The 15,487-nt window shown below is 42.1% G+C and overlaps 1 protein-coding gene across 1 annotated transcript in view; it reads left to right on the top strand.

The window, feature by feature from the left end:
- frmd4a (FERM domain containing 4A) overlaps positions 1-15,487 on the top strand; it is a gene marked incomplete at its 5' end in the record, with an annotated part of 89,630 nt that overhangs the window by 29,074 nt on the left and 45,069 nt on the right. The window contains one exon of the mRNA XM_083893475.1: positions 12,652-12,717. Within this exon, the coding sequence (XP_083749601.1) occupies positions 12,652-12,717 (66 nt within the window). The remainder of the gene's footprint in view (positions 1-12,651; positions 12,718-15,487) is intronic.

Here is a 15,487-nt window from a genome sequence, read left to right as displayed (position 1 = left end):
TACGTTGAAATTACCCTGTGAAAGCAAAGATGGATTTGTGCAGATTCGGCACAACTAGAGCTTGGATCACATAAAATCCTCCCTCTGATACCTTCATCGTGCCTATACTGATACACCTCACAGCAGTTTTCACAGTCAAATATACATCTCCATCCGTCAGTTTGAATCAAAGTTGTTGTTCCAGCTGAAACTGAAGGGAAACATCATGGAAAAAAAATAAAAAAATAAATAAAACAATGAGAAAGGTTTTTGGTTAAGTCTGGGAATGGAGCTTTGTAGTAAAAGGAGAACAAAGCAGAGCTGGCTACAGAAATATCTGCAGTTTTTTTGAAGTGCCAGTGTGTTTCTGATTTAAAAACAAAAAAAAAACGCCCTAACTGGAACCACATTGCAGTCCCAAAGACACTTACGGGCAGGGAGGGCGGGAGGGTGGAGCCAGCAGACACACAGAAAAACATGCACACACACACACACACACACACACCGACCTATAAATATATATATACAGTACATGAAATGTAACTCACACATACACTCTCTTGAACAAACAAAACAGACTGATTCTCCAGACATTTCAGGCTGTTTTTTCCATGCCCCTCCCTGCTCCGTCTCAGTCCACTGCTGCATGAGACACTAGGTGGACAATATTTTGTCCCTGCTATTATTTTACATGAGGTTTTCAATAACGCATTGGAAGTGAAACTGTGCGTATTGAGAGCGACAGTAGTGTGACTTGCTGTATGTATGTGTTGAAATGTAATCTGCACCATATGCAGATTGAAACTGATGATGCTTATTCAGCTCCACTGATCTCGCCGTCATAAATCATCCGCCTGTGTCAGACCACGTTTGCTCTCAAAGTGATGTGTTTTAAGAGTGTGTGTTTGTTTAGTCTCTACAGATATGGAGAAGGGGGGGGGGGGGAGAACGTAGACACATGCAAAGACAGAGAGTGCCGGGTGTGCATGTGTCAGGTTTAAACTGCCTACCGCAGCGTCCCACAGTCAGGGGTTATAGAGATTCTCCAGCTTGCTTCAATTAGCCATTTGCTGCTGTTTATATCCCATTCCACCAATATAGGTTACCTTTTCCAGCCCAGACCATCCACCCCTGTCTCCCAGCTCAAACCCTAAAACCTGACTCTAATACCCACCACCTCCTGTTTACACCACCTCACCCATTCTGATCTTTTCCCCTTTTTGGAGCCCTGCTCCATAAAATACACCAGATCAGCACCTCCTTACAACCACAGCTCAGCCCAGAATAGAATCCCCTGGCTCCATAACAAGGTTCTGTCAGGACCCAGATATGTCACACCTACAAGTGTTTCTCCACTTGTGCATGTTGGCAACATTCTCTGCAAGGTGACCGTGTTATGGAGAGGCTTCCTTTCCTCCTACCTTTTCCTCTCTTATTTTATGAATCTATCAGTCAGGTTCTCTGGAGGTGGTCACATCCTTTCTAAACAGAGGCAATCATTTATAAACTCCCGCAGTCACAGTGTTCATGACACTTTCTGCAATTTTTCTCTTCTATCTTTCTTAGTCACGATTTGTCCCCTCCTCCCTCACTGGTCAAACAACAGTGTCCTTGTGATAGCTAACTGAGGAAGCAACCAATAAAGGGTGATACGCCTTTGACCAGTGAAAGTAAACGGAGGAATGAGTGCGTGTATTAAAGCCAGAGTCATCTGGAGATGTTTAAGTTGGACAGGCCAGTTTCCGGTGTCTGGAACAGGCCAACTATATCCAGAAACAGACAAATCCAACAGGGACAGGAAAGGATAAACCTCCTTGTTTCTCATGTGACCTTCTGCATTCTGCAAACTTTAGCTGAACTGTGGGGCTTGAAGGGGATAACCTATGGTAGCAAAATGATAAATAAAAAAAAACCATTTCAAGCCAAGCACATTAAGTTTAACTGCTGAATGTCTTGGAAGAGAGTGTTCCTGACACATTCTGTGGATTAAAAGTTGTATATGGTGCAGCTGCATTTTGTTCAGCTGGACTCTGACAATACATCTTTAGTGCAGCTTAGCTTAAGGCAAGGGTGGGTAACGTTTTTTTTGTTTTTTTTCAGAGAGCTACACTGACTTCCTTTCCTTTGACTATTTCAAAATAAAGGTCTGGATGTATTCACTTATTCATTGTCCACCCCTTTATCCTTCACATGAGGGTCACGGGTCAATCACGGGGCCAACACACAGACACAACCATTCACTCTCACACCTACAGTCAATTTAGAGAGTTCATCTTTTCATCATTTAGAGTATATCTGCATGTTTTTTGGACTGTGGGAGGAAACTGGAGAACCCGGAGAAAACCCTTCTTCTTGCTGCAAGGCAACAGTGCGAGACACTGCTCTGTTGTGTGACCCGAATTCGGACGTATTTCACTGGTTAAATGCTATATGAATATGAGGGGGCAAAACTGAAAGCAAACAGACGTGGGTACGATTTGCTTTCACAAATGCATAAACAAACCAAATTGACACCGGAACCAGCCTAACCCCTGGATTTCCCCCGTGCGCGTCACCGCCGCAGAACATCAGCGCTGCGATCACCGGAGCTGATCGCTGGCTCGCTGAATACTGCACTGTCTCTTCACGTCTCACTATATCAGACTCTGAACAGACTCTGTCGTGGGCCAGATAAAAATGGTTTGCGGGACGGATCTGGCCCCCCGGACCTTATGTTGTCCATGTGTGGATTCAGGCATACTGTAAACCAGGGGTTCTCAAAGTTTTGATACCTGAGGGCCAATTTAGGAACCCAACATTGGACTGAGGGCCGCCACAGAAAAAGAAAACAGAAAGAAATCCCATTTGTAATCATTTTAATGACCAGATTACAGTTCAGCGTTAAGTAATCTAAGCGTTAATATAATAAGGCTTTATAATTTACTGGGTAATTACCCAGTATTTTGGCCATTGTTCTTACCTTCTAATTACAGGTTAATACCAAGTAATACATTTCTGTTACCATACATTTACTGGGTAAATAGCTAGTAATTGGGGGCTGTAGCTACCTGCTTATTACCAGCTTATAACCCAATAATACACTAAAATTCACAATATAGAAACCAGATAAATACCCAGTATTTTTGTTTACACTTATTGGTCTGTATCCAGTAATGTCCAATAATCATTTAACAAGCTTAGTAGCTCCTGGATTAAAACTATCAACTGTAATTCATTGCTGGCCGCCATAAATGTTTCTGCGGGCCACCATTGGCCCTCGGGCCGCACTTTGAGAACCAATGCTGTAAACAGTATACAGAACATAAGTGAACTAAGCAGCTGCTCCATTACTGTGTGGTGAAAAAAAGCATTTTAGGAAAATCTAGACTTCTTAGGATATATGTAGATATCTAAATAATGTTGAGCTTAACTTATTTGGTTTTATTTTGGCGCTCATTTAGTGCACATGTGCACATTAATGACATTTGTATTAATAATAGTCAAGCACTGACTACTCTGATTTAGCTTAGGTGCCCAAAACCACTTGGGCCGGCGTTGACTGTATGTATGCATGTTGTCCATGTGCTCGGCAATGTGTGGTTTCACAATGTTTTCATAACATGGGGATTACTCATGTTGTAATACAATAATACCCTGGTCTATGCACGCCGAGTCATTTATTGACAGTAGGTAATGGCTAATCCCTGCCTTCACTGCACTCTTTAGTATCTATTTATGGTGCCAAAAAAACGAGACTGATTTTCTGTTATGTTAACAACTTGCGGTTTCAACGGCTGCTGCTCCAGCTGTGTCAGGTGAACACAAGTGCCCAATTTAGGTCATATAAAAAAAGAGAGGGAGAGCGAGAGTCAGACCAACGGCTGCAGTGGACCGAGGGCCAAAGAAAACCATTCATGCAAACTGTGGGCAAGCAGGTTTGTGTTTGAAAGTGCAGACAGGAAGTGACAAAAGAGGTTGGAGAGCGGGGAGGGAGAGATCCCAGTGAATTGAAATGTAACGATGTTAGACATAAATCTATTTTAAAAAATGCACATGTATTGGCCTGTTTTTATGAGCACTATAAAGTCATACGAGGACAGTCTTTCAAGGGAAACCCTGCTTCACTGGAGCTGCAGTTGATTCCACGGTGCAGTAAGACTGTCATTGTGATTCATTCATCAGCTGTTACCTGTTTTTTTGGCTGTATGTGTATCCCCTGTCTGTCTAACATAACTCAAAAAGAAAAGTGCATGTTTTGATGAGATTTGCTGCTGATGTGGGCCCATGAGAGAGATCCATATCACATGGTGTGCATGTATGAAGATAAGATCAAGACAGTCAAGGCAATAAATAACAAAGGTTCACATCATCTTCACATCATTTTTATTGCAGTTTAGACCAGAATATATATATATATAGCATGTTCAGCACCAGTTTGATATTTACAGTGTAAACATTGCACATGGAATGGAGTGGCATGTGGTCTGTACTGAGAGCTTGTTGTTATGTGTTACAAAGTAATGTGATAGTGTACCTGATTTTGAACATAAGCATACCATAACACAACCATAAGCTATATGGACCAAACAAATGATGGCGGACTCCTTGCTTTAGAGGCTTATTATAACGCTTTGAACAGCATTATAATATTTTATTTTCAAGCAATGATTGGGGCTAGATAGATTAATGATTTTTAAGTCATTCATCTGTCAGTAATTCTCTTGATTAGTTACAGGGTTGTTTATCACAAAAAAAGGTTTAGATATCTAAACAGTGTTGAAGATTGCTCATTTGGTGCACATTTCCACATTAATTCTTGTGGGCCTCGTGTTTCCGTGTAGTCAGTGAATATCCTGCTTTAGGAAATGACGATGACGCCACATTCCTCAGCTCTCTCTTATGCTGTCATTCATTGTCTTGTGTTTGGAGATTGTTTGACAGTGTTTTCGACGACTGTCAATGAAAACTTCACTAAAGTCAGCCTGAAAATACACTAGATAATGTCCTGATTTGAGAGATTCAAAAGTGTTGAATTGTAAAATGAAGAGCGGAGAAAACAAAACCTGTTTTTACTTGAATGAACAATTCAAATCGCTGTTCCACACACTGCACTGCACATCCACAGCTCATTCCTGTGCACGCTTAGAAATAAGAGTTCCAAAAGGGTCCTTCTACAAGTGCTGAGGTTCTACCTGGAACCATTTGCTTCTGAAAAACCCTTTCCCGAAGAAAGGGTTTTTCAAGGTAACTCTAATGGTTCCAGTAAGAACCATTTTGATCCAGAGAACCCTTTAAAACCCCTTTTCTGAATAAATGAAGCTTTTAATGGGGTTCTTGGAGGAACCCTCAAAAACAGTTCCAGGTGGAACCTTAAAAAAAGGTTCTCCTATGAGAACAAGCCAAAGAACCTTATATGGTTCTACTTAGCACTTTTATAAGAGTGTATGCTCTGTATGTGTCTGACTTTATACAGTAGTTGTATTGTGCATTTCCTATCCAGAAAGTATTTATTCATGACAGAACGTTGCTTAACTTTTAGCTAGTCGCTTTTTGGACTGGGGGTCTGTGAAGTCACTAAATACTCACACGGCACCGAGTGTAAATGTATACAAACAGTGCTTATTTCCCTTTTCTTTCCCCTCGCTCGGTTAATTCTGTCTCCGTTTCTGTTATTATATCTGAAATGTGTAAAAAACGCCTTCTTGTCTTTTTTTGGTGTAAAGTTACAGTACCACTTATTAACTTTGGGGGGTTCCGTGTGGACGTTTCCTGAAACGATGCCATGTTTACGGGGGAACTTTTTGAAAACGGCAAAGAAGAGATTGTTTACGTTTGGTGCCACTTCCGTATGGATGTGGCCTTAGGGCTCCATAAATGCTTGGGCCAGCTCTGAGCCAGAACATTATATTTATGGTTGGTTAGTTAGTGAGTTACGTGTCAAACTCAAGGCCCGGGGGCCAAATGTGGCCCGCCACGGCATTTTATGTGGCCCGCAAGATCTATGCTGCTTTAATGCGTGTGTTGACCATAAACTACACTTAATAATAATAATAATAATAATAATAATAATAATAATGCATTATATTTAAGGTGCCTTTCAAGACACTCAAGGTCGCCGCAATGCATGGCGATTGTGTTACCGTGAAGTTACGGCATCCCACCACTAGTTTGCACTGTATCATTGTATATGCATCAGATTGAAATATCCACAAATGATCCCAAAATGTACAGGAAAAGAAAGATTGATGCAGATTGAAGGCAGTGTCGGTCATCAAAGAGTACGATCTATGTCGGCATTTTGACACCAAACAAGGCGGCAAGTATGCCAAAGTTAGCCGTCAAGAAAAACAACAAATTGTCAAAGAATTAAAAGGCAAACTGCGATTGCAGCAGAATGTGTTAAAAAAAAGCCACAACCAAAAATGATGCGGTGGCAAAAGCTAGCTTTACTGTGGCTGAAGAAATCACTCGTGCTTCACAGTCCTTTTCTGAGGGTGTGTTTACATTTAGTTACATTTATTCTGTCTTACAGTTACATCTGGCCCACAGTGACAATTAGCTTGACACCCCTGGTATATTCAAATCAATCCTTCTAAATCGTACACATTGGACGTGGTCCATACAATTATATGCACACTAAATTACAACTGAATTCTAACTAATTCGTCTAAACCTGTTACTTTTCTCATAAGTTACTTTTTAATTGCAGTAATGTAGGTTGTCACTGCTGCACAGAGGGCGAGAGAGAGCGAGCAGCACTTTCTCATGGCAGTGAACTGCAGCAGAAGACTCCCCCCTCACTCCCTGCTCTCCTCTCCCCCTCCTTTCCTCTCCTCTCTCCGCCCCCTCGTCTTGCCTCCATTATTCCCGTGTTTTCGATGCAACTCCGGTGACAGCAAGAGACACAGCCAAGTGAGTGACGTGAGCTGGCAGAACTACGGTTTACCTGCGTCCTCCGGTCGCGTCCCCCCCCCCCGCACGCACCACCCCCCCCCCTCGGTTGCTGAACATTGGTACAGTCCACTGTTATCCCTGCGTTCGCCGGTAACGAGAAGGAGGAAGAGGAGGAGGAGGAGGAGATAGAGGAGAAAGAGGAGGAGGTGGAGGTTTGTCTGCCTGGACCCGTGAGAAAGCTGCCCGATTTCAGAGGGAGGGATGAGAGAGAAGCCCGTCTTGGTAAACGCTGCTTTGCTTGCCGTTATTCAGCGGCGTGTCTGAGTCCTGAATGGCGAGGATATGCGACATAGCAGCTACGTAGGGTTTCCAGGATACCGGAGATACGCAGCGACCTGATACTAAAACGTAAACTAATGGTCACTAACATGGATGCTGATGTGCCTCCTCCCCCAGGCCGGCAGGGAAGAGGGGTGTTTTTTGATGATTTCACGGCGACAATACGACTCGTTTCTCACTGGGATTAATATATTTTTTTTTTTTTGTATTTTATTGCATATTATTGTGTCCCTGGAGCTGGCTTTATTTTTGTGTGGGAGCCTCGCAAGGAGCGTTTGTTTGCAAGGTAACTGACTAATTATAACGATACTGGCTTAGCAGGCACTGACCAAGCATCACTGTGTGTGTGTGTGTGTGTGTGTGTGTGTGTGTGTGTGTGTGTGTGTGTGTGTGTGTCTCAGCTCCAGAGAAATAATGAAAGACTGCTCTGCTCTCTCTACTCTGTTGACTCACAGTCTTCTTTTTGTTTAATTTTTCACTATTTCTTGTGACTAAGACCTGGGCAATGTCATCACTGTAAGTTAGACCTTCAGTCCAACCCAAACTTCAGAGTGTGTAGGACCCTAAAAATGTTACACATCACTGAAGGTAATACATATTTTTGTTTTGTTCCAGTCACTTGAACTGATTCCATCCTCAGTATCGGTGTGAAACTGGTCAATATCACTACATCAGGATATTGGAAATGGAGAAACATGCAATCCGAATATGATCCAAAATTCCTAAATAAGAAAAATACTCCATTTAGCACATACTAAAGTTAATTGCTAAAAACAGCAACAGGATTTTTAACTGAGTGATTTCTTCTTTAGGGTAGCAAAATATTTGTTCAACATGTTTTATACCCAGATGGTGATACAAAACAAAACAAAAAGTCATATTTCAGAAAACTTATGAAAAATATATAGTATATTTACTATACTGTATATTTTCTACTTTCTCAGCACTATACTTCCGGCAGCGGAGTCAGTCCACCGCTCAGTATTACGCGCTGCTGCTGCTGCTGAGATATATATCCTTCAAATTGCAAGGTTGGTTTTATTTCAAACATTCTATCAACACAGAGATGTACATCGATAGTCTGCTGTTACAGTTGATTTGCCTCGGGTGCACTGTGGAGTTGGTATGAGTGTTTCTAATGCCATGCTAGCAGGTACCATTGACTCGCGCTAGCCATAGCACCAGCAAACTCGGCAACCAGAAGAACTGAAAGAAATTTCTTGAAAACGTCTCCAGACGTCTCCATCACACCAGCTGAGTTGGAAAATAGGTCTTATGTCCAAAATTCTGAACTATCACTTTAAGCTAGATTTATAGTTGACGTAGAGTGCTGGGTGCGCGCCAAAAAAGCCGTCATGTCCGGTGTCCTGTCTGGCGCGTGAGCTCCAAAAGGTGGCACGGCGCTAGGGCGCGCACCTCTAAATTTTTCTAACTTTTAACTGTTAAGCCTTAAATTAATGGAAGGAGATTGTTACCACGTTACAAAAAGACAATGGTTTTTGCCGTAGGACGTGAAAAAAGAAAGAGGGATCGCTTTGTGGAGGGAAAAAGACTGACACTGAAAGTGGTGACCCAGGGGGAAAAGCCCTCGCGGTGATTCTGGTGGAGCTGGGATGTTTGACAGTCATTTTGAGACCAATGTAAGCGATGTGTGGAAAGTTGTTGTTTACTACTGTTGCTAGGCAGCGGACGTTTATCCGACAGCACAAGTTGAATATTTTGGTCGCAGGCCCCCTGCTGTTGGGGCGAATGCTGCAACGAACAACACGCTGTGCATAAACGCCTCTATACATACTCGTATAGTTGTGTTGGACGCGAGTATGAACAAGGCTTTATGGGGGTCACTATGATGGTCTATGCATGCCAGAAAGGATTGTGTTGTTCTTAGTTTGTGTATCAAGCGCATGATTCAAGTATATAAAAAACTGATTATTCTAATGCAATAGAAACCAATTAATGCTCATCCTAAGGTGATTATACATTTATAAAACTATACAGTAGACTTTGGTGTTTAGAAATGTTCATGGCACTGGTATTTATGGGTAGGATATTTGACTTAAGCCCATAAAACCCTCCTAATTTTACACACTGGACCTTTAATCTTCTATTTAAGTCTTGCATTTATTACTGATATTTACAAAGCAGCATCATGTCCCTATCTGAGGCCCACCTGCAATAGCTGCGACGACAGCCAGTGGGCCGTGATCCACACTTTGGGAAGCACCGGGCACCAAATTCAATCCAAATCTTGACGAGTCATGATTCAGACATGAATAACAGAGCTGTGAGGTGGTGAAGGCTGAACCTCATTATAACGTAAAGTTTTGCCACATGTAAATGGATCAATGACACCACTTTAAACTTGAAACATTCCAAATCTCCAATTGTTATGTTCTGTGTTGTTTTCCTCAGCACTGTTTAATGACAACAAGCTATTCATAGAAACGTCAGTCTGATGATTTCACGGTGGATAGAAGCTCAGTAGCATGTGTCCAACACCACAAAGTGAATTTTATGACTTAAACCAATAAGCGTCTGTCTCTGCCAGATTGCGCTGCACAAGTTTAGCCTCCAGGCAACAATTTGTTACCTTGACATTCGGGTTTGAACTATTCCCAGTTGCCTCAGTCTGAGTGCCAGTGAGAGAGTGCGGACTTCAGTGTGGATGCAAACACTATCTGCATTGCAGTTTAAAGTATTCTGCAGAAATTGAGCTAGATGTTTTTTTTGTTTTTTTTTAATCAATCTGTTGGTTTGCTCTTGCAGCAGGTGTGGATAAAATGGAGTTTAGGTTTAGATTTGTGTACCCAGCAAAATATTTTGTTGCTATAGATCATCCTTTGATATGTTATTGTGGATCTTTTGTCATTTTCACTCATACATTTCATGTATACAGATCTAACTACCCAGTAGTCATGGTATTAATTACAAATCCCTGTATACAGTGTAAACATGGACAGTTTTGGAAATTAAACACCAAGACAGAAGGAAGGCTAAATGTGTGTGTGTTCCAGGTATTACTCGTGTTGTGGGGACCTACATTTGTTTACGCAGTCAAATTATGGGGACTTGTCTTCCTTATGGGGACAAAAATCGAGGCAAAGACATGTTGTATGGTTAGGATGAGGTTAGGGTTAGGCCAGTCGCAGTTATGAATGTGAAGTCAATGTCCTGAATTCATGGAAATCAAACTCTATCTCCATCTATATATCTCTATCCCTGTGTGTGTGTGTGTGTGCGTGCGTGTGTGTGTTACTGACTGTATGCACAGGTGCACCCAATCCAAAGCCTCAAACCACAGGAGATCAATGGTTAGTGGGTGGGTGAACCAAACCCTTCAAAGAAGCTAGAAGGCACTCATGCACGCGTGCACACACACACACACACACACACTCAGACAAATTCAAAGTTCACACAGGGATGAGTGTTGAGAAGCAGCTCTCTCACTTCTTTCGCTCTCCTTTTATTTTTCCTCAGCTCATTGCTAAAATCTCACCTCTTACTCTGCCACCTGAATGCCAGCTGACCGGAGTGGTGTGAAAAAGTATGTGTATGTCATAGTCATGTTGTCGACACACCCTTACCGAGTTGCAGGAGCCTCAGGTGAACAACATTATCCTTCTCATGACTATGAGTTACAAACCGGTTTGTGCTTGTGCTCATGTTTATGTGGCACCTGTGCTTTGATGAGACTTCTCGTCAAACTCTTCACAATAAGGTTCTCTCAGTCTTTCTCTTAGGGATGAGCAGATACAATACTCAGTAGGGATGTGAATCTTTGGGTGGCTCACGATTCGATTCGAGTCCGATTCTTAGGATCACGATTCGATTCAAAATAGATTTTCGATTCATACGATTCTCGATTCAAAAATTGATACAATGCATAGTGTGTTCAGGCAAATTATGGCATCAAAACAATACAGTTTGTATAAGATAATGTGATCACACAAAGACAAACTTAAGGTTAACATGTATTCATTCAAAACAAATAAAAACTTACTGTACAAAAACATAACTTGCATAAATAAAAGCTGAGGCTAGCTGCCCTTTTCTCCCAGAAGTTACAAAAATAAACTGTACACAAATAACATAAACTGGTGTTTTGTGTGGTTTATCAAAATAGAAACTTAATTTTAATTTAAAAAAAAAAAAACGAAGTTTAGGCTTCGATTCAGAATTGTGGATTAGAATAGCGATTCGTATGTGAATCTATTTTTTCCCCCCACCCCTTATACTCAGTATCGGTCTAAATCACTGGATTGTCATCAGACGGATAAAATATAAATCACTATGGACAGACTGGATACATTTCAATAAAATCAGATACAGCATTTTAGTTGAGTCATGTTGTGGGCTGTTCATTTCTTCTGTATGGGAGAAGCATATTTGTTACAGAGTTGGAGAATTGTGTCTCTGAGCTTGACACATAATGTGTTGTCCACAAAGGTCTAAAATGACTGTATCAGACATGAAAAAGTGATATCATGCCGCAGTTCGTTGTCGTTGCACTAGTACATCATCACGCCTACACACCGCCTACCAAATAAAGGTAGTGTTCTCTATCGAAGCACAAGCCAGACCCAGGGCTTTACCATTTCAAACCATACCATACTACACCAAACCGAACCGAATCATGATGGAAGCACAGCATTGCATTCCCTTCTTCAGCATTTGGGAGCACTCCACTCCACCCTTTTACACACCCACACACCACCCTCCTCCCCCATCACCCAGATGTGAGGGAAGTGTGGGAGGAGCCGGCGGGTGTTTGTGTTCCTCAAGGGTCCCAGCTTCCTGTTAAATTGGGCCTGAAAAACACCATAACACACAAAAACACACAGCAGAACAGTCTGCTACACTTTTTTTAATCAAGTCTTACTTCTTTTCTTCAGCAAATATTCCATTTTTTACACTCACCTCTTTTTTTGCAGTAGTAGCAAACTCTCAGACAGGTCTTTGGGAAACAGCTTAGCTTTATCTGTGGTGTGAACTGTTTGGTCTAATGTGTGTGTGTGTGTGTGTGTGTACGAGCGGAGTGTTTCCCACAGTTGGCTGTTTCATCGTCGCACCTGCTTCAGTGTTTATGGATGAACTATGCAGATGGATATTATCAGTGTGATTTGCAGCTCTGTTCTGCAAACCTTGTATCAACAACACAGACGAACACTTGAGTGAACGTTTGCAGCAGCCAGATTCACTCACTATGCTGACTGCACAATTAGCTGTGCCTACCTTGTAAAACTTCATTTGGGATCATGTGTGGTATCACATTTGGGATACCACACAGGGATGTTTTTTTTTTTTTTTTTTTTTTTTTTCATTCAATATCATATTTCTGTAAGCCTGGACAATGTGATATAAAGCTGTACACAGGCTGTTTCTTTGGGCTCTTGACTTATCTTGTCACAGTATAATAATTTATGTATTATATTTAAAATATTTTTTTCTTTTTTTTCTCAGATGACAGAGGGGAGGCGATGTCAGGTCCACCTCCTCGATGACAGGAAGCTGGAGCTCCTTGTGCAGGTGAGTCTCTCATCGTCCTGCCCTCACTTTGTTTTCCTCTCTCTCTTTCTTCACTCTTTCTTTGCAGACTCTCATTTCCTTAGAGCGAGGGAGGAATAATGTCTGGTATCCTGTGAAACTCAAATGCTGCTGATCAAGGGAAATGTGGTCAGCAGTAGGTGACTTAGCGCTTTTCTGAGGCTCACCTGATCTCTCACCGTTCACATACACACAAACTGTGTAGCACTGTCTGTGTTGTTAACTTCTTCCTGCACTTGCTCTTCTTTATCACTGATTGTTACGTGCATTTTGGTCATTTAAAAGACAGAGTGTTTGGGTTTTGCTTCAAATAATAAAGATGCAGCTCTCGTGGGTCTGACCATTACCTGATTCCTCCATAAAAGGAGAGAGACAAAAGGAGGTAATTGTCCTGGAACAAGTGGGAAATAGGAAGATTGACACAGCAACTCAGGAGGGAGTGAAAAGTGAGATGAGAGCTCAGAAATGGAGAGACAGGGAGAAGAAACTAAAAGGATGAGAGCAGATAGAAAATGGAACACCAAAGGATAGGTCTGCTGACTTTCTGATTTGATTACTCTGCCAGAACTGATCTTCTCTTTCAAATTGGTATTTCTATCTGCTCTCTCCTCACTTCAGCTCTCCATCTCTCTGACCTTCCTCTCTCCATATCTCTCACTATCACTCCACTTTTCACTTTTACCCACATTTCTCTGACTGTCTCCATCTAAGGCCCACTTTACATTACGCTTTTTCGGCGACAACGGGAGCCCCGTGTAAAGAGAATTCCCGCTGTCTTCAAATGTTCTCCCGACAACTTTGAAGTGGTCGCCCGACCACTTCAAAGTGTGTATAAAGAGAATGTGTCGGGCTCAGGTCAGGGTTTAGGCAATTCGCACATAGCGCGCGCTAATTAGCATGCACCACAGGACTTTTGTTCCAAAAAAAAAAATGGCGGAGGTGAAGAGGGCGATGGATGCTGTATGTGGAGCACCTCCGAAACCAAGTGCCTGATCAGTATCTGGTCGAGAGGACGAGATCCAGAAGAAGCTGGAGTCATCCAGGAACAAGATGGCCTAAGTAAAAATGCAACAGCGGATGCGGGAGGCCGGCTACGATCCTACAGTCGAGCAAGTAAAGAGGAAAGCTGTAAGCGCCGTGGGTGTCCTGGCAGATTTCCGGGCGGTGTGTCTAAAGACGCCGCGACATCAGGAAATTTTCGCCGCTGTCGCGAAAAGCATAATGTAAAGTGGGCCTAAATCTACAGCTCACAGTAAGACGCATTTAGTGTTAAAAACGTTATCAAATTAAAAATGTTGCAATCACGCTTCATCGTTAAAACACGATAAAAAAAACTGTAGTGGATTCACCTAGACTCATTTCTGAGTGGACATCTTCCTGAGGTCATCAGGAAACCAAATAGGGAATTTAAAAGTTGAATAAAAAACTTTACAGTCATCTTTGTCTCATATGAAGAGTTTTAAAGACAATCTCAGTAAGGAACTCATCTTTAAAACATAACATACCCAGCAATTGTATTAACAAAAGAAGACATAACAGTCCAGGAAGGGGGATGCTATTAACAGATCCCTTGTCATTTAAATCAGGAATCTGCTCTTTGTCTTTCTGTCTCTGTCTCTTCACTCGCTGTGCGGATGTACATACCACAGAGAATTATGATGTTATTCTTAGTTTTCCAGTCAACTAAGCAGCAGTCAAATCTTTATTTCCAAAAAGTATTCTTGAAGAGAATGATCACAACTCATGAGCATTTTTGTTCTATATTAAGGCTCCACTGGGCTCTTGAATGTCTTCACTGATAATTTAACAGATAGGTGGTCAAGGATGTTGCCCATGGAGCTTTTCATTTAACTTAGCAGCCAGTGATCCTCTGAAGGGCTGCATCTCCCTTCTATCACTGACTTAAAACCCTGAAGCGTTGTTCACCTTTTTTTACTCCTCCTGCCATCGATTGCATGTCCTGTGTGGTTTATTTATATGGAGCATTGCCTCATTTGCAAGGAACCATGTGCCACAATGCTAACACACACACACACACGCACGCACACACACACACACACACACACACACACACACACACACACACACACACACACACACACACACACACACACACACACACCTATTGACACCCTGACCTGAGATTGAAGCTAACCACCAAATACACCACCATGTGGAGACATGTCAATCACATGGATATCACCTCCTGAGTCCAGAGAGGTGGAAGGGTAAAAGGTAACCTGGATAGTAAGCTTCCATGCCAATTTTTATGTGAATTACTTGTAAAGTGTCTAGTGACTTTCTATCAAGGGGAAATGCTGCTGCATAAGTCAACATATACAATGTTAGCATATTAAAGATATAAACATTAGTTAGGATGTTAAAAGTTCAGAGTCTGAGCTGGCATTAATGTCCATCCATAGTGATCTTATCAAGAGACTTAAGCCTAATTTATACTCCTGCGTAAAGTGCCCTACGAGTCCTCTGCATCGACGGAGAGCCTGTCGGAGAGAGCCTCTGCGTCATCTCCAGCTGCACTAAATATTTTTTAAGTGTCCGTCACTCCGTCAAGGGACAACGGAGACGGCAAGGGCTGCGATTGGTCCTCAGGACAGGCTGAGCTAACGCTGCTCACACACAAGAGCGTCCACAGAGGCGGAGCTGATCACCACCGACAACGTCGCTGCCAAACTATAAATACATCATATCTTAACACACACAGCACGTTTAGACTCTAACTGGCTAATTTCTT

This window comes from Microchirus variegatus (assembly GCF_963457635.1).
Source record: "Microchirus variegatus genome assembly, chromosome: 8".
Lineage (NCBI taxonomy): Eukaryota > Metazoa > Chordata > Actinopteri > Pleuronectiformes > Soleidae > Microchirus > Microchirus variegatus.
Note: the sequence above shows the minus strand (reverse complement) of the source record. Positions and strands in the feature narration are given on the sequence as shown.